Source organism: Lagenorhynchus albirostris, chromosome 17 (assembly GCF_949774975.1).
Source record: "Lagenorhynchus albirostris chromosome 17, mLagAlb1.1, whole genome shotgun sequence".
In the NCBI taxonomy this organism is placed as follows: domain Eukaryota; kingdom Metazoa; phylum Chordata; class Mammalia; order Artiodactyla; family Delphinidae; genus Lagenorhynchus; species Lagenorhynchus albirostris.
In genome coordinates, this window is record NC_083111.1 from 40,087,896 (window position 1) to 40,106,845 (window position 18,950).

At 35.6% G+C, this 18,950-nt stretch overlaps 1 protein-coding gene and 1 pseudogene across 7 annotated transcripts in view; one reads left to right on the forward strand and one right to left on the reverse strand.

Moving 5' to 3' along the window:
• TMEM67 (transmembrane protein 67) overlaps positions 1 to 18,950 on the forward strand; it is a 46,273-nt gene that overhangs the window by 20,437 nt on the left and 6,886 nt on the right. For 3 of the 7 annotated variants that reach the window (XM_060128089.1, XM_060128088.1, XM_060128083.1), the window contains exons 15-26: positions 1,023 to 1,079; positions 2,147 to 2,245; positions 4,145 to 4,243; positions 4,499 to 4,585; positions 6,089 to 6,188; positions 6,283 to 6,422; positions 7,962 to 8,102; positions 12,287 to 12,367; positions 12,853 to 12,969; positions 16,865 to 16,981; positions 17,088 to 17,192; positions 17,742 to 17,844. In XM_060128089.1, the coding sequence (XP_059984072.1) occupies positions 1,023 to 1,079; positions 2,147 to 2,245; positions 4,145 to 4,243; positions 4,499 to 4,585; positions 6,089 to 6,188; positions 6,283 to 6,422; positions 7,962 to 8,102; positions 12,287 to 12,367; positions 12,853 to 12,969; positions 16,865 to 16,981; positions 17,088 to 17,192; positions 17,742 to 17,844 (1,246 nt within the window). The remainder of the gene's footprint in view (positions 1 to 1,022; positions 1,080 to 2,146; positions 2,246 to 4,144; positions 4,244 to 4,498; positions 4,586 to 6,088; positions 6,189 to 6,282; positions 6,423 to 7,961; positions 8,103 to 12,286; positions 12,368 to 12,852; positions 12,970 to 16,864; positions 16,982 to 17,087; positions 17,193 to 17,741; positions 17,845 to 18,950) is intronic. The other 4 variants (XM_060128084.1, XM_060128087.1, XM_060128085.1 and 1 more) reach the window with 4 other exon arrangements.
• On the reverse strand, positions 10,438 to 10,880 carry LOC132508225 (signal peptidase complex subunit 1-like; annotated as a pseudogene).

Genomic DNA, 18,950 nt, shown 5'->3' on the forward strand with positions numbered 1-18,950 from the left:
GCTTATAATACCCTTCAGGTTGCCCCATCGTAAAAACAAACTAACACAACCAAACAGTAAAATTATCCATCAGCTCTGCCAACTGTTCGGCTTGCTATCGTGTGTCTTTCCTTGATTTCCCAACCATTTACTCTTTCATCATTTGCAGTTTTGCTCTTGCCATTTGCTTCTTTGAAAACCTGTTTCATGAAGTCAGCAATGAATTCCACATACACTGGCTTTATTTCTTTAACTTGACACTTACACAGTTGACCCTTGAACAACATGCGTTTGAACTGCATGGGTCTACTTATACATGGGTTTTTTTTTTTCCTTCACTCAATATGTACCACAGCACTACACGAAGTTGGTTGAATCCATGGATGCGGAGGGCCAATTCTAAAGTTCTATCTGGATTTTTGACTGCACGGGGGTTGGCGTCTCTAACCCCTGCATTGTTCAAGGGCCAGTTGTACAACATTTGACACTACTGGTGACCTCCTCCTTTTTGAAACTCCCTGTTTATGACCTTGCTAAGACTTAGGTATCTTCCCTCTCCTACTTCTCATACTCCTGTTTCTCTTAACCCTTTGCTGGTTCTTCTTTCTACTGTCTCAATATAATGGTATCCCTAAGATTCTTGTTCAGCTCTTTGATTAATCTGCCATCTTAGGCTGTGATTGTTTAGCCAGTTGCTGAATTCTTGATATGTAAGATCAGTCACACTCCTCAGTTACAGAAACCTATCAGAAAATGAAATACGGTTAATTTGGCTTGACTGCTATTAATGAACCTAACCTAGCTCCTAATGAAGCCCTATTTCTTTAACATGTGTTCAAAAGGGATGTTTAAAGTAGCATGAATAATTCCCAAGAGCGTATTCATTTATGTATTGATACAAATAAGGGTCAACTCTAGTAACATTGATAGTTCAAAAGTATGGCATTTATGGTAAAATTCAGTTACAAATGTATTTTTCTAGTAAAAGTAGGTTTGTGTTATATAACTTCAGTATGGCTAATTCACTTTCTTTTAAATATCAGGTTTCTTTCTCGGTCACATATGAAATGGATCAAGGAGAAGCACATGTCCAGACAGATGTGAGTTTATTTTAACCTGTTAAAAATACTTACAGTATATTTTTTAATTAAAAAAAAAGTTTTTACATGTACAGGAAAGTTGTCAAAATAGAGAGATTTACCATATATCCCTCACCCAGCCTCCCCTAATGTTAACATCTTACATGATGGTAGTACAGTGATGTTAATCAGAAAATTAATATTGATGTAGTCCTAATCTGTTAACTAATCTAAATACTCTTTGGATTTTACAGATTTTTTTCACTATCTTTCTTCTGTTTTAGGACCCAGTCCAGGGTCACATATTACTTCTAGCCATCGTGTGTATCTTTAGATCTGTGACAGGTGCTCTGTCATTCTTTGTCTTTCATGACTGACACTGGTATTTTGGACCTCAGTTGGGTTTATCTGATATTTTCCCATGATTAAATGTAGTTTTAGCACAAATGCCACAGAAATGATGTTGTACCCTTCTCAGCAAATCATATCAGAAGATACTTGATGTCAGTGTATCTTATTAACAGTGATGTCACCTTCGATCATATGGCTAAGATGGTGTCCACAGAGTTCTCCACTGTATTTTTCCACTTATAATTAATAAGTATCTTGTATCTTGTGAGGAGATACTTGAGATTATGCAAACATCCTGCTCCTCATTATTCTTTTGCCCTCTAATTTTAGCACCCATTGTTAATTCTTGCCAGTAAAAAGTGTTACTGTGACATTTGTCTGATGGTGATTGTGTATTTCCATCATTTCTTCTATATTTGTTAATTCAAGTTCTGCTATAAGGAGGAACTGTCCCTTTGTCCACATTGATTTATTTATTCAATTATTTATTTAAATCAGTATGGACTCATGGATATTTATTTATTCTAACAATAATAATTCATTACTATCTATTTTCTTGCTCAAATTGTCCCAGATTTGACCATTGGGAGTTCCTTAAATTTGGCTCCTATGTCCTTTTAGCCACCTTCCACCACCATTTTTTGAGTACTTCCTTACTTTCTGTTTACAGTGTCTTTGAACATGGATGAAATTACATTATGAAATTACATAAATTCCAAATTTTTTTTTTCCTTTAGATTGCTTTGGGTGTGTTGGGTGGACTAGCTGTTTTATTGTCTCTTTTGAAGACAGCAGGTTGGAAGAGACGCATTGGGAGTCCCATGATCGATTTACAGGTATGATCACAGGAATTTTTTAAGTATATTTTTATCTTTTGGCTATTTTATATCCTTCTAATAAAGCACAGCTAGAGAATGAGTCAAAAGTTGCCTTGAGTTTCTCTGGTGTATATGACTATGAGAGGTGTATGCTCATTTCCCTCCCACGTTGCTGTGGGCCAGTCTGCACACAACAGCAGAGCTGTTCTTGTTTCCTCACGTCCTCACCAATCAATACTTGCTGTTTTTCAAGTCTTTCCATTTTTTGCCAATTTGGTGGGGTAAGTAGTATGTTATTCTTGATTTAATTTTCATTTCTCTGATTACTCTTCATATGCTTTATTAAACATTTGGGTTTCCCCTTCTGTGAACTTCCTGTTTGTATCCCTTGCCCATTTTTCTAATTAAGTTTTCAGTTTTTCTTGTTTATTTAAACAAGTTTTTATATTTTATTTATTTGGAGTTTTATGTATTTTCTAAATATAAATCCACTTTTGGTTTTTGATGTTGAAATTTATTCTCCAAGAGTGATTCATGTGTTATTTTACCTATGTGTTACTTTGTTTAACAGAAACTCTTGATTTTAATATTGTCACATCTGAGTAGGTTTTCATATTATGGCATGTGCTTTTAGGATCTTGTTTAGGAAAGCCTCCCCTATCTCAAGATCAAAAAGGTATTCGCCCATATTTTATTCTATTAACTTTATAGTTTCTCTTCTCAATTAGTCTTCTTTATGTTTGTTTTTATTTTTATCTATCATTTTTTGAATATTTACTATGTGCCAGGCACTTTTTTTTTTTTTTTTTTTTTTTTTTTTTGCGGTGCACAGGCCTCTCACTGTTGTGGCCTCTCCTGTTGTGGAGCACAGGCTCCGGACGCACAGGCTCAGCGGCCATGGCTCACGGGTCCAGCCACTCTGTGGCATGTGGGATCTTCCCAGACCGGGGCACGAACCCATGTCCCCTGCATCAGTAGGCAGACTCTAAACCACTGCGCCACCAGGGAAGCCCCTATTCATTTAATTTTTATAGCAACAAAGTAATAGGTGGTATTTCCATTTCGCTGATAAAGAACATGAGAAAGGCACGTAGTAAATTTGTTTGTGCTGGGATGTCTTCCTGGCTCCAGAGCCAATGTGCCAAGGAATCAGAGGAGGGGGGCTTGATTTACTGTCTGGGATGGTCAAGAAAGGCTTCCAAGAGAAGTGAACTTTAAGCTGGGTTATCGGCGCATTCCACAAATAGTCACTGATAGCCTACTGTCTGAGTGCCAGGTGCTCTACTAGGCACTGGGGGGATTGTGATAATGAGCAAAGAGAGACATCATCTCTGCCCTCAGAGCTCATGAGAGTTTGCCAGAGAGAAAAAGAGAAGAATATTTGTAGAATCAATGCCCATTTCATTCCCCAAAACATTTGAGATGAAAGTGTGGAATAGTTAATTATTGAGTAAGTGGTTGGAACTGGCAGATGAGGCTAAATATTTAATTTTTGTCTAGGTTGTGGAGGACCTTGTGAGTCAGGAATTTATATTTTAATAAGGAGTCACTGTACATTTTTAAGAAGGGGAGTAACACAATCCAATTTACATTTTAGAAAGCCAACTCTGATGGTAGTATAGAGGATACATTGGAGAGAAGGATTCCAGACTCGAAGAAAATTAGGAGGCGGTTCTAAATTTCTTAGATGGTGAAAGATGAGAAGGGTTGAATAAGACAGAGGCTATTGGGAATGGATCAAAAGGTTAGGACCCAAAAGGTGTCTAGGAAGTGGCTGCAGTTGGTCTTTCTAACTGATCCACGTATACATGAAACAAGGCTTCAAGCTTGAGAAACTGGGTAAATAACATGTTATTAAAAGTAATAGTATAAATAGATTGTGTCTATAATGGCTGTAATTCTCTTTTTAAATTGCAGACAGTTATGAAATTCTTGGTTTACTATGCTGGTGATCTGGCCAATGTTTTCTTTATCATCACTGTGGGAACAGGTCTTTACTGGCTTATTTTCTTCAAAGTAAGTGATTTTCTGAATTTAACCTAAGTGCCAATACCTGAATAACTTGTAAGCTTTCTTTATAAAGGAACTGTCTTTAGTGGTGGATATTTCTGATCAAGAGTATTGGGGCAAATGCTAAACTCACCATTCCCTGAGTGTGCTGTGTTTACTGAGTGCATCACCACCTTCCTCTTTTACGCTTTCTTTGGGTTATAACTTGTGTTTAGTAAAAACTTTGTATGGTCATATTTAGCAGCGTAATTTTTATCATAGGCACAGAAGTCTGTCTCTGTTTTGCTACCAATGCCGGCTCAGGAAGAACGTTTTGTTACTTATGTGGGATGTGCCTTTGCTCTGAAGGTAAGTTTCAAAGCACGGGTTACTGAATTTAAAAGACCTGCTAATAAGCATATAAGTCTTTAAAATTAAACTGCTTTCAAAATCTTTGGTGTAAAATTTAGTTTAATTTTGGAAGAAAGCATGAATTAATTCTGTTTTACTAGGAAGTCTACTTTTATTTATAATAGATATCTTATTCTGAAGATCTGCCTTAAATATTTTTTTATTATTTAATTTAACCTGTTAATTGAGAGTAAAAGGTACCAGGCTGGATAAAGTGCTGAACTCTTAGCATTTGTTCTCTGCCTCCATATTCCTTTCCTCCTCTCTCCATGGCAACCCCCCTCCCTACTTCATTTTTCTGTAGATGGATGTGAAGCTCTTTACATGCTTCTGTGGTAGATCTCATCCAATTGTGTTGTGATTATTAAGTGTCTGATGTTCCCACTGATCTGTGAGCTCCACGAAGAGAGGAATCATCCCATACTTAGATTTTTATCCCTTGTTTGATCAATAATGTACCTACTAGGAGGAAGCCTCAGTTTAAACATATTCTGTAAATGAAAATACCAGAAATAGGGGGGAAAAAACAAGTGAGAGCATGCTAAAACTTTAATTAGGACAAGCAAATTATAGTTGGAAATACCTTTACTTATAAAGAAGTTAGATGATCTAGAAAACAAAGTATGCTTTTGGAAACCTTGGGAAAGAGAGACAATTAATGCAAGATCCCTGTATGAGGAGGAGGTAGTGTGTCTCCTTTCATATCCCTATTTCAAAGAAAGACAGAAAAAGGGAAGTAGAATTAATATGTATATAAAAATTCTGTGAATTTGGTGATTCCGTTATTTCGTGAGCTTCTGTTGATCCCCTAATGGTATTACGACTTTGTAACTTGTGAAAGTTATATATTCTTGTGATTACGGTATGTTTGTTTCTTTTTTTTTTTTGAAGTATAGTTGGTTTACAACATTGTGCCAATCTCTGCTGTGCAGCAAAGTGACTCAGTTATACACATAGAGACACTCTTTTTTTATATTCTTTTCCATTATGGTTTATCACAGGATATTGAGTATAGTTCCCTGTGCTATACATTAGGATCACGTTTATCCACTCTGTATATAATAGTTTGCATCTGCTAACCCCAAACTGCCAGTCCATCCCTCTCTGCCCCCCTCCCCTTGGCAACCACAAGTCTGTTCTCTATGTCTGTGAGTCTGTTTCTGTTTTCGTAGATAAGTTCATTTGTGTCATATTTTAGATTCCACGTGTAAGTGATATCGTATGGTATTTGTCTTTCTCTTTCTGACTTACTTCACTTAGTATGATAATCTCTAGTTGCATCCATGTTGCTGCAAATGGCATTATTTCGTTCTTCTTTATGGCTGAGTAGTATTCCATTGTATATATGTACCACATCTTCTTTATCCATTCATCTGTCGATGGACATTCTTAAAGAATCACTGTTGGTTTCATAAGCAGGCTTATGCAGATACTTTAAGGTGCTTTGTTTGTCATTCTCAGGCTCTGCAATTTTTGCATAAGCTCATCTCCCAGATCACCATAGACATATTCTTTATTGATTGGGAGCGACCTAAAGGAAAGGTTCTTAAAGCTGTTGAAGGTAATGAAAGTAACCATTTGTACCAAGATTCTTTTGCCACCATTGTAGAGCAAAGAAGGTGAAACGCTTTTACTCATTTTATCTCCCCAACCAGGTGAGGGTGGTGTTCGGAGTGCTACCGTTCCAGTAAGCATATGGAGAACATATTTTGTGGCAAATGAATGGAATGAAATTCAGACTGTGAGAAAAATTAACCCACTCTTTCAAGTACTTACTGTCCTCTTCCTTTTGGAGGTATAAACTGTTTGATGTAATTGTATACAACTTATGGGTACCTCATAAATGTTAATATAATTCCAGCTAAGTTTTCATGTCAGTGGAAGAGTTTTCTAAAGGTTAAAATATTGTAATCAAGCCATTAAAAAATACACATAACATGAAATTTACCATCTTAATCATTTTAAATATACAGTCCAGTACTGTTAAGTACACTTCCATTGTTGTGCAGTAGTCTCTAGAATTCTGTTCATCTTGCAAAACTAAAACTCTACCCATTAAACAACAGCTCCGTCTTCTCCCCTCTCCCCAGCGCCTGGAAACCACCATTCTACTTTCTGTCTCTTTGAATTTGTCTACTGTAGGTAAGGAGTGATTTTTAAACCACTGGTTTGTAGCAGAACCCCATAGGAAGCTTTTGCAGAATAACTATGCCTTACCTCACCCCTCGAGATTATGGTCAATTCCGTAGCTCTGAGGCAAGCTCAAGTATCTGTATTTTAGGAAACCCCCACCCCATTATTCATATTCTCACTCCTGTATTAGAACCACTATTAGAAGGTTGAAATTTTCTAACAAATTATCATTGAACACCTACTATGGACTGTGTTCTGTCTTAAGAGCTGGGGCTGTAGCTTAACAAGACACACTGAATGGGTACATGCTTATGATCCCTTTACAGTTATTTCATGGGTCTGAGTAGAATTATTAAAGAAGTATTCAGTACTGAATATGAGACTGAAATATGGAAACTGTATGAGTAACAGGTTTTCTCTAGAATTAGCTGCTTAAGTAAGGTTACATATGAATTATTAACTTGTATGTCTGCCTTCCTTTTTCCTTCTTTCCCACTTTTCTCCTTCCTTTCCTTTTTAAACCTAGAGGAATGTGTGTGTCCCTAGGATATATGAACACTGTCTCAAAAATTCATTTATAGTAGTGTTTTTTAAAGCTTTAAAAGGTGTTACGTGAGAAAAAAGTATTATAATGAAGTAAGTTTGGAAAACACTGGATTCAATAAAGTCATGTAGATTCCTTTACCATAAAACTTTCCAGAGCTTTTATTCTATGAGGGTGAAAGGCATGGAGGTGAGTATAATATACTAACTTAACTTATTTGATCATGGTTTCCTTTTATCAAAGATGGTATCTTCCTCAAAAGACATTTTGGAAAATACTGTTTTAAAGTATAAAAGGTATTTTACATAGTTCCTGGCATATGTTAAAACTCATGAAATACTGGTTGTTCATTGGTAGTTTACTGAAGAAAGCTTTATTCTCTTGACAGAAATTTTTGAGCTTTGTCTGTGTATATGATAATGTTATATTTGGCCTTTAGTCATATTGAAGAGAATACCAAATGAACTAGCTAAATATTTTGTATTAAATACTTTGTAATTAAAATACTGGATAATTATTTTTATCTAGATTTTCTACCATTTATACAAACTTGAATACTTTAGTTTTTCAAGGTAAGGGGTAGAGAGGAGGGTCTTATTTTCAGACTAGAGGAGTTTTCTTTATGTCTGTTTAAATTATTTTTTCTTATTATTTCAGGTTGTGGGATTCAAGAACTTAGCATTAATGGACTCATCTTCTAGTCTTTCCAGAAGCCCACCTAGCTACATAGCTCCTTATAGCCGCATTTTGAGATATGCGGTGTCTACCGCTCTTTGGCTAGTCATTGGAATTATACAGGTAACAAGAGATTGTTCTTTTAAGCAACATTGCCTCTCTATATTTTTAACTCTGTTCACATGCTAATCCTCAAATATTGACCACAACATGATTTCTATAGTATAAAGAAGGTGACAAGAACAACAATAATAATAACTAATAGCTAATTTTTACATAGTATGATAATCTAGGCACTGTGTTAATTTACTGCATTACACAAAGTAACTTACTTAATCTTCATAGTAGCCCTCAGAGATAGATTCTTTTAGTATCCTCATTTTATAGCTGAGGATGCTGAGGCACAGAAAGGTTAAATATTTGCCTAAAGTCCTGCAATTAGAAATTGGCAGAACTGGAATTTGAACCCAGGCAATCTGATTTCAGAGTCCATTTCTTCTCAATAGTGGGTCTCTGAAGGGTCTTTCAGAGTCTGCAGCTTTCTAGTCACAGGATTTAGTTTATATATAATGATAGGAATTGCTAAGGTACCCTTAATCTTTTCTTTTCTTTTGAAATATAACTTATAGTTTACATTTATTTATATATCATTAAACCTCTCAAAAACCAGTACCCCTTCTGAAATCTTCTCTGAAATATTTATTGAAATAGCTGAAACTAAAAATAAATCTTCTCAGGTCCCAGGGCTCTAGCAGAGGATCTTTTCTGTGCTTACTTCCCTTATCTTCTTAAAGCTTTAAAAAAAAGAATGAAGGAAGAAAAGAAAGAAGCAGCAGCTACAGCGCTTAACTCTGATCTCTGCATTTCTTTCTCTTGCTTACAGACACTCCCATGAGTGGAAAAAGGCTTTCTGCTTGATTAAGAACTCTCTAACTTTTAAGTAAGCAAATGAAGGTGGGACCTCTAGAAAGAATAGGTTGAACTTCCTGTAAACTGGAGAGCAAATATTTGCCTTAAAAGCTTATTTTAAAAGATCTTTGGGATTGAAATCCCAAAATTCCTACAGAATTGGACCCAGGTGTCATTCTGAAACTTAAGAATAGACTCTTTAAATTTGCATTTAAGTTGGTGAGACTTGTTCAAACTTGAAGCTATAGGATAGAGCTAGTGAGGGATAGTTTGACAATTGGAAAAGAAAGAGAAACAGAAATTAGGATTTGAAATAAAACTTGATTAAAAGAATATGGGGTTTGATTTTTTTCCTTCCAGTTTTATTGAGATATAACTGACATACAACACTGTATAAGTTTAAGGTGTACAGCATAATGATTTAACTTACACACATCATGAAATGATTACCACAATAAGTTTAGTGAACATCCATCATCTCATACAGATACAAAATTAAAGAAATAAAAAAAAATATTTTTCCCTTGTGATGAGAACTCTTAGGATTTATTCTCTTAATTTTTATGTATAACCTAAAACAGTGTTAATTTATCATGTTGCACATTGCATCCTTAGTACTTATTTATCTTATAACTGGAAGTTTGTGCCTTTTGACTGTCCTTATCCAGTTCCCCCCACTTCCCCCTCCAGCCCCCACCTCTGGTAACCAGAAATCTCATCTCTTCTTCTAAGAGTTTGTTCATTTGTCTGTTTGTTCTTGATGTATAATTAACCTACAACACTATGTTAGTTCCTGGAACACAGCATAGTGATTTGATATTTCTATACATTTCAAAATGATCACCATGATAAGTCTAGTTACTGTCTGTCAACCGTATTATGGGGTTTGATGTTTATCATCAGTATAATAGTAAGAAAATATTTATTTTTACATATACCAATATAAGTTTTTGTGAATAGATGAGATTTATCTGGGTGTAGAGAATTTAAAGGAATACCATCTGAAGCTTTTCGTATTGATTGAGTACAACAATACGGAAACCCCAAATAGCAGTGGCTGAAATAAAAGTGACTTTTCTGTCTCCTGTGAGAAAGAAGAGCAGAGGTTGGCAATGCAGGGCCAGCAGGGTGGCTGCTGTCAGGCCCAGATGCCTGTTGTTCTGCTCTGCCCCTCAGGACTTCACCTCTAAGGTCACCTCGCAGTCCGTAATGGCTGATGGAGTTGCAGGGGTGAGCCAGGGGAGAAGACCTCACCCTTTCCTCTTTATTTGTTCACTATGAGTTTTAACTGAAAACATTAAAACAGCTTAACTACTCATAATAAATTATGAAACTGTAATAGTTAAATTGTATTATCATTTATGAGGCATTTATTCTTCCTTATTTTGTAGACCTGCAAGAAAGTTTGCATACTTGTGTTGTTTTCTGTTCTGCATTTCAGAGGAAGATTATTAAGAGAAAGTCTAAAAGTTTTATAAATCAAAACCCAACTGAGAAGTAAAATATAAAGAGAACAAAATTTATATATAGCTGAGCATAGGTGGTTTTTAGCTCACGTTTTAGGTATGAAAACAATTTAGCTCATTTCACATGAAACACAAGCAGGTAAAGTAGTAAAGCTGAATCATGAAAACCCCTATCAGTTATTTTTAGCATGCCTCTTAATTTTTCTTTCCCCTGGTTTCTTGTCTTGTGTGCCGGAGTCTCAAACAGAGCAAGTCTCGAACCACTTGAGGGGGTGTCAGTGATAAATGGGCCATGAAGGAAAATGTCAGCAAACACGAAAAAGCAAATCCTGCCATAACTTTGTAGTCCACCCAGACTGTTCAGCCACATACCCATCGATAAATCCAAGTATTGCAGAAAAGAATAATTCCCTGAAACCCCTGTTCAGCTAGCTTCTGGCCCTTGTAATCCATTTGTGTGGGCAGTGAGCTCAGATGCTCCAGCATGACTGGATGAGGAGGTGGGCAGTGGGGCAAGGGCAGCCCAAACTCAACGACCATAAGGGCCGGGGTCTGGTCCTGTGTGCAGATTGGTGGGCCTGCCAATCCGGGGAGTGCAATGGACGCTCACCCTCTCCTCTTTGAGAGCCCTTTCAGAAGTGTCTTTGACATCTCCTTGGTCAGAACTTGGTCACATGGCCACACTTCACTGCACTGTCAGCTGGGTAGACCCCCTCAAAGAAGGGGTCTGTCACTAAGGGGAAGGGAAAGGATTGTTCAGGCAGCAACTAGCTGTCTTGGGCACTACCGTCTAACCTCGTTCTTTGTTTCTCACTTTGCTGTCATTTGATACCATGGTCACATTCTCAAACTATCAGTGTTTATTCCTAAAATATCCATAAAAGTTCCTTTAGCCTATTACAGTTCCATAAATTTGTCTATACAAAATCTTCTTGATTCTCATAATATTAGGCTTTATTGTTCACTCCTTATATTTCCCCAAACCCAGCTTCTTCAATTTTTAAGTGGCATCTTTTAGTTTTTAAACTTTGAATGTTACTGTTTTTCATGTCATTTAAAGGAGTTTTAAAATGTGTTCAGAGACTATTTAGGAAAGTTTTCTCAGTGTTCACCTGCTATATTCTTTTACATATCTGAGTACGTGTTATGTGCGAGGCACTGTGCTGAGCTCAAAGATATGCTGTAACAAGAACAAGTCACAGCTGTGACAAGTGCTGTGAAGGGCATCAGCAGGGAGATGAGATAGTGAGTAGAGGGGGAGGTAAGGGGAATGGAAGTTAGGAATGCGACAGCAGGCGACAGCTTTGAATTGGGTGGTTAGGAAATGTTATCCTTCTCTGAAGTGGATCTAAGAAGGCCTACAATGTAAACTTTTCTCTTGTGATTTATAAAACTTCCCTTTGTAGTATTGTTATTAAATCTATCTAAGAAAACACTTGAAACCATTCCATTTGAATGTTTAACACATTTTCTGTAGTTGAAACAGAATACTTGACATATGCTTTTTATGTGCTACTCTATCAGAGAAGATTAATTTGAAAAACAGCAATTTTTCTAGTGGCTTTTTGAATTTAGGAGATGAGTGGAATTGCAGAACCAGACCTAAATCTGGCCATTAATGCATTGGTTTATTCTAAAGCTTGTAAAGCCCCTTACTTCCTCCCCCTGTGTTTGTCCTATCTTATTTTAATGACACAGAAAAGTTTTTTAAATTCAAAATAAGCTCCCTCAGTGAATCTTAACACAATTGCAAAGCATTCTTCCTTTGACAGAAGAATCAGAAATGATAAGTAGGATTTTATCCCACAGGAATTGTTATTGGCCACTATGTTCTTGATTGGAACTTCTTTTTTCTTATGACACTATACTGTGGCTATGAAAGAAAATTAAATCCTAAAATCTAATAAACATAAACTTGGCTTAATGTTTCAGATTGTGTTCTTTGCTGTCTTTTATGAGAGATTTGTAGAAGATAAAATTCGACAGTTTGTTGATTTGTGCTGTATGAGCAATGTAAGTACTTTGACTATCTTGCAACTGTTATTTCTCCCTTTTTAAAGGTCATGAGTACACTAAGAGAGGCTTTAAAAGTGATTTGCTATGATTGTATTTTTAGTCTGATTTCCACTGGTGGTTAATTCCAGAGATGGTTATAACAAGCTACAATTTAATATTTACTGTCTTAATTTTTCCTTCTTTATTTGCAGTTTCTTAATTATGAATTGCTTATGCCACCAAACAGTTGACTCAGCCTGAAGTCCCTGAAAAGTTTTCATATATCAACCCTGTTTCTTCCTTTCTTGGGAGTGTCTCCAGTCTCTTTTGCATCTACTTTTTAAAATAACCTCATTATCCTTTATTATCTTATTATTCTATTTATATGTTTTCCAAGAATTCAACCCTCATTATTTTGAGAGAAAGGAAGCAATTTTAAGAAGAACTTAATTTTTATTGTTTTGCAGTTGAGTTGCTAACTGCTTCTTCTTCTCTTTTGATAGATATCAGTGTTTCTGTTATCCCACAGATGTTTTGGTTATTACATTCATGGTAGATCAGTACATGGGCATGCTGATACTAATATGGAAGAAATGAATATGAATCTTAAAAGAGAAGCGGTATGAATGTATTTTATATCTTTTTGTTTTTTAAGTTGAGAGATGGTTTCTCTTAATCTGGGATTTGTAGTAATCTTTTTAAAAAATCCTCATTGATTACTTTTGAAAGTTGCTAGGATACCAGCTCATTATCCTGAACACTGAAAGGGAATGAATCAAATTCCATCCTACAGTTCTTTTATGAACTGTATTTCAAAGTAACCAAATAATTCATGAGGGAAAGATCTTTCTGTTGGAAGAAAGTAAAAGGAATTCTAAGTTAGAAAATCACCATTTTGTAATGACTAATGGATTAATGCCTATAGGCTACAGTCATCAATGGATGCTAAAAATTAAGTGAAGGATGACAGGGAACTTTATAATGAGGAATCAGGTTGATATAATCTGAACACACTGGCCCAACCTTACTACAAGTAAAAGTTAGGAAAACTGACATTATGCACTTCCTGTTATGATGCAGTAGGGAAGTACATAATATCACCCATGAAATATTCTTGCCTAAGAAAATTGAACCTGAATGTAATCAAGCCTCTAGATCTAACCACCAGTTTACAGGAAATAGAGGGGATAGAGACAAAATAATACCACAGGAAGCAATTAGCCAGATGCAAAATGTTAGGATGTCTCACAGGACAAACGACCCAGTGTCTCCAACAAATCAAAGGCATGAAGAGAAAAGGAGAAGTGGTGGTGGTGGTGGAAGAAGACTGTTAGATATAAGAGAAATTTAAGAAAAAAAATAATCAAATACAATATGTAGACTTTGATTGGATCCTGATTCAAACAAACCAACTATAAAAAAATCTTTGGGAAAAATCTTGGAGATTTAATAGACTAAATACTAAATTATATTAAGGAAAGATTAATTTTATTAGGTGTGAAAATGGCATTTTTTTTCAAGGTCTTATTGGTTAGAGATACATACAGAAGTATTTGCAGATGAAATAACATGGTATCTGGGGTTTGCTTTAAAAGAAAAAAGTTGGGAGGATAGATGAAAATTGGTAAAATGTTGGTAATTGTTGAAGTTGGGTGATGGATGGTTTACTCTTCTTTCTACTATGTATATTAGAAAACTTCCATAAGAAAATTTAAAAAGAAAAATATGTACTTAAGAGGAAAAACCAAGAGGATTTATTGATTAAGGGACTATACCTGTGACTTGCAAGAACTTAATAGATGATAACATCTCAGAGAAGAACAATTTGTTTAATACATTGAACTGAATCAGTTGGTTAACTATTAGAAATTATACCTGGACTGAAAGGTTAAATTTAAAAATGAAACTATGAAAACCTAGAAAAGAATATTTCAGATTGGGAGATGACAATCTAAGCATAAAATACAGAAAGCATCAAAAAAGTAACATTTGTTGATTTTACTTTATTAATGTAGAACATTTGTGTAGACAACAATTATATTAATAAAAGACATGGGGTAAAATTCTCATAGTAAATATGACAAACATATTGATAGCTATTGAAAGTCATATAAATCAGTAAGCAAATTAAGTTAAAACCTCAGTGGAGGGACTTCCCTGGTGGTCCAGTGGTTAAGACTCCACACTTCCACTGCAGGGGACACAGGTTCAATCCCTGGTTGGGGAACTGAGATCCTGCATGCCGCAGAGCGTGGCCAAAAAACAAAAACAAAACAGAACAAAACAAAAAACTCCCATGGAAAAAGGACAAAAAGATTTTTTTAATATGTAAATAAACAGAAGAGACTAATAAACGTCTAAAAAATATTCACCTCATAAATCATAAAAGAAATGAATGTAAAAACAACATTTTTACTTTCTTCAAATTACCAAACTTGTTTTAAAAAAGCTAGTAGTTAGTAGAATCAAGGACAGGGTGAAATGGGCACTCGTCTCAGAATACATTTTTACAAACGCTGGAAAGCATTTGGCAAGAGTTTTTTAAGAATTCATTATCTTTGGGACTTCCCTTGTGGTCCAGTGGTACAGAATCCGCCTTACAGTGCAGGGGACACGGGTTCAATCCCTGGTCAGGGAACTAGGGTCCCACATGCCGCGGGACAGCTGGGCCCACGTGCCACAACTACTGAGCTCACGTGCCTCAACTAGAGCCCGCATGCCGCAAACTACAGAGCCCATGTGCTCTGGAGCCCACACACCACAGCGAGAGAGAGGAAAAACCTGCATGCCACAATTGGAGAGAAGCCCACGCACCACGAGGAAGAGCCAGCGTGCCGCAACTAAGACCTGATGCAGCCAAAAATAAAAAAAATAAAGAGTTCATTATCTTTGACTTACTGATTCTATTAATCTAACTCAAGGAAATAATTAGCAATGTGAAAAACTACTTAGGTTCAGGATCTTCATCACAGGGCTTAATTTATAAGGGCAAAAAATACGTAAAAATGGGAGAATATTAAGTAAATTGGTTTACCTATACAATGAAACCCTAGGTAAACATTAAAAATCATGTTTTATAGAACATTTAATGACATGGGGAGTTGCTGAGGATATAATGTTAAGTGAAAAAGAAATCAGTACGATCCCAGTTTTATGCCATCTATATGTATATGCCTAGACAACAACTGGAAATGAAATACCTTAAAATACCTGTATCTCTTGGTGTTCAGATTATAGGTGATTTTTTTTCTTTTTTTGTATTTCTCCATATTTTATAAATTATCTGTAGCAGCATGTGCTTTTTTAATCAGGAAAAAAAAATTTTTTTTTTAAAATAGAGAAATTCACTACACATAGACTGCCTTTAAGTCAGTAGAAAACCAAGTGTTATATTATGTTTCCAGCTTAGGTTTAGATAAAGGAGGAGAGTGTTAAGCTCCAGAGTAGGCAAATAAAATTGAGAATGGAGGCAAGAATACTTATGCTGAACCCTAAAGCATCTATGAGAATTGGCTAGGTCGGGGGTAGGGCAAACTGACAGGCATATGGTTCTCAGGATTCAAGTCATGTCAAAGAGACTTGAGTATAACTGATTCACTTTGTTATAAAGCAGAAACTAACACACCATTGTAAAGCAATTATACTCCAATAAAGATGTAAAAATAATAATAATAATTTAAAAAAGACGAAATAGATATCTGGTCTATAACATTAACCATTGGGTCATGTATCACTACCTTTTTTATTGGAATTAATTAAGGAAGCATATTAAAGTGTTTAGAAAACAAAAAAGACCATTTATAAAAGTAGCTAATTCTAAGACTAGACTTCTTGTCATTTATTAAAGAGCAATAAATTAATTATAAAAAAGCTAAGAATGGGCTTCCCTGGTGGCGCAGTGGTTGAGAGTCTGCCTGCTAATGCAGGGGACACGGGTTCGAGCCCTGGTCTGGGAGGATCCCACACGCCGCGGAGCGGCTGGGCCTGTGAGCCACAACTACTGAGCCTGCACGTCTGGAGCCTGTGCTCTGCAACGAGAGAGACCGCGATAGTGAGGGGCCCGCGCACCACAATGAAGAGTGGCCCCCGCTTGCCGCAGCTGGAGGAAGCCCTCACGCAGAAATGAGGACCCAACACAGCCATAAATAAATAAATAAATAAATAAATAAATAAATAAATAAATAAATAAAAAGCCAAGCATTTGAAGCCTTTTAAAAAAAAAAAAAAGCTAAGAATATCAATATACAGTGAACTTAGTATGAGGTTTTTTTTAAGTAGGCAGAGTAAAGGAGATGATACAGCACCTGCAAGGAAGTATGACGAAATAGAAATTAGTAAAACCTAGAGGGGAGTGGGAACCTTGAATACTGTTGGACTCTCATTGTCTCAAATATAATAGTTCAGTACAATTTCAGTTGGCTTCCAAATCTTGTAATGTTAAATATTGTATTTTCTTTTTAAGATAGGCAAAATTTTCATAATCTTGATCTTAATTTAAATTTTTTAACTTTTCAGGAAAATTTGTGTAGCCAAAGAGGTTTGATACCCAATACAGATGGTCAAACTTTTCAAATTGCTATTTCTAGCCAAATGAGACAACAGTATGACAGAATCCATGAGACACTAACAAGGGTTTGTATAAAGTACAATTCACATATATTTTGTCAGTATTTCATGTTATTTAGATACCAAGGATGCAAGGCATGTTGCATTTATCTTTGTCTCTTTTTCACGTTAGAAAAATGGCCCTGCTAGACTATTGAGTTCATCAGGAAGTACTTTTGAGCAGAGTATAAAAGCATATCATACTATGAATAAATTTCTTGGCTCTTTCATCGATCATGTATGTATCATCATTTATTTTTAAGCTAGAATCAAAATGCAATTTTAAAAAAGTTAACGAGGAGTGTCAATTATTTCTTCAGTCAACCAAGTCAGTGGACTTATGCCTTGTGGGGTTTTTTGTTTGTTTGTTTGTTTTTGCTGTAAAAACTAATACTGTGGCTTAGGAATGGAGTTAAGTTATATAAAAGGAAAAGATTTTTACCTGTCTATTAGCATGATGATTACCTTAAAATATGTCTGTACTGGAATTTTGTTACTTAACAAATATTATCAATTATTTATTGTAGAAATATGCTATGATTGTATTCCTAAAAAGCTTGTTATAAATTGATTTTCAGTATATCTAGTCCTGAGTACTACTAATAGCATTTAAAATTTAAAACATTCCTAGAGTATTTTGTTATAAAGTCCAGTGTAGTAAATTGTCTTTAAAGAACAGATTTTCTTTGTGTCCTATTCATTTTTCTTTTTCTCTCCTGATTTTACAAAAATTGGGAAGCATTCATTTCACTGCTATTTTTGAAATGACTCTTGTTTTTTATATTAGGTTCATAAGGAAATGGACTACTTTATAAAAGATAAATTGCTTCTTGAAAGAATTCTTGGAATGGAATTCATGGAACCAATGGACAAAAGCATCTTTTACAATGGTACCCTTCAGATGCCTTTGCTGAACTTGATTATTATTTTCCAAGTTTGAAAAAACATGCTTGTAATTCCTGTCTTTTGATTTTATACTTTTATATAGGAAACATAATGAACTTAGTTAACTTCAAGGAATTATAGTAGTTTTCTGTGTCCCGTTTTATTATGTCATGTATCGATAGCAAGAAACAAATATATAAAAGATAATTATTCTACAAGAAAGTAAAAAAAAGCTGAATTTCAAAATCAAACAAGACTTCCCTGGTGGTCCAGTGGTTAAGGCTCCACACTCCCAATGCAGGGGGCATGGGTTCAATCCCTGGTTCAAGGAACTAAGATCCCACATGCCACACAGCACGGCCAAAACAAAACAAAACAAAATCAGTGGTAGACATGGAAGAGATACATAAAGTTCAGATTTTATTGGACTGTTCATTCAGTGGCACACTTACGAAACACTTAAGAATAATGTTCATGATTTATCTTTAACATTTAATTTTTCATTTTATCCAACTTCTTAAGAATTGCATGTATCTGTGTGACAGGAATAGTGACTAAACATGTTTTTTTATCATTAAAAAGGAAGTATATATGTCACTGTCAATGTGACTGATAACCTCTTGTGTGGCTTGGGAAGAATGGAAATGGTATAACCAGTGTCCTGGCCTAGATATCACTTACCCTTGTGTTATTGAGTGTCACATATTGTCAGTCCTGGGATACACAGACTAATGGTCCCTCTCTTGGGCATCTTGTTTAGTAGACTGTGGAAAGTAGGCATGTGATTGGGTGAGTGGAGTGATGCTGGGATAGAAGTCTGTGCAGATACAGGTTGCACTGGGTGCAGAAAGGAAAGTAGAAAATCTAACTAGATACAGGGTGAAACCAGAGAGGCAACATGGTGAAGTTTGAACTGGGTCTTAAAAAATAAGGTGGTGTTGTCAAACAGGAGGGTCCAGGTAAGAGAGGTGAAGACGTTTGTACAGAAGGGGGAAAGGGTATTATACACTTAAGGAACTTTATGATCGAAGCCTCGAATGAAGTGGGTAAGTCTATTTGTATATTTGCAATTCCATCATTTTTAATTTATTTTTTGGAAAAATTATATGTA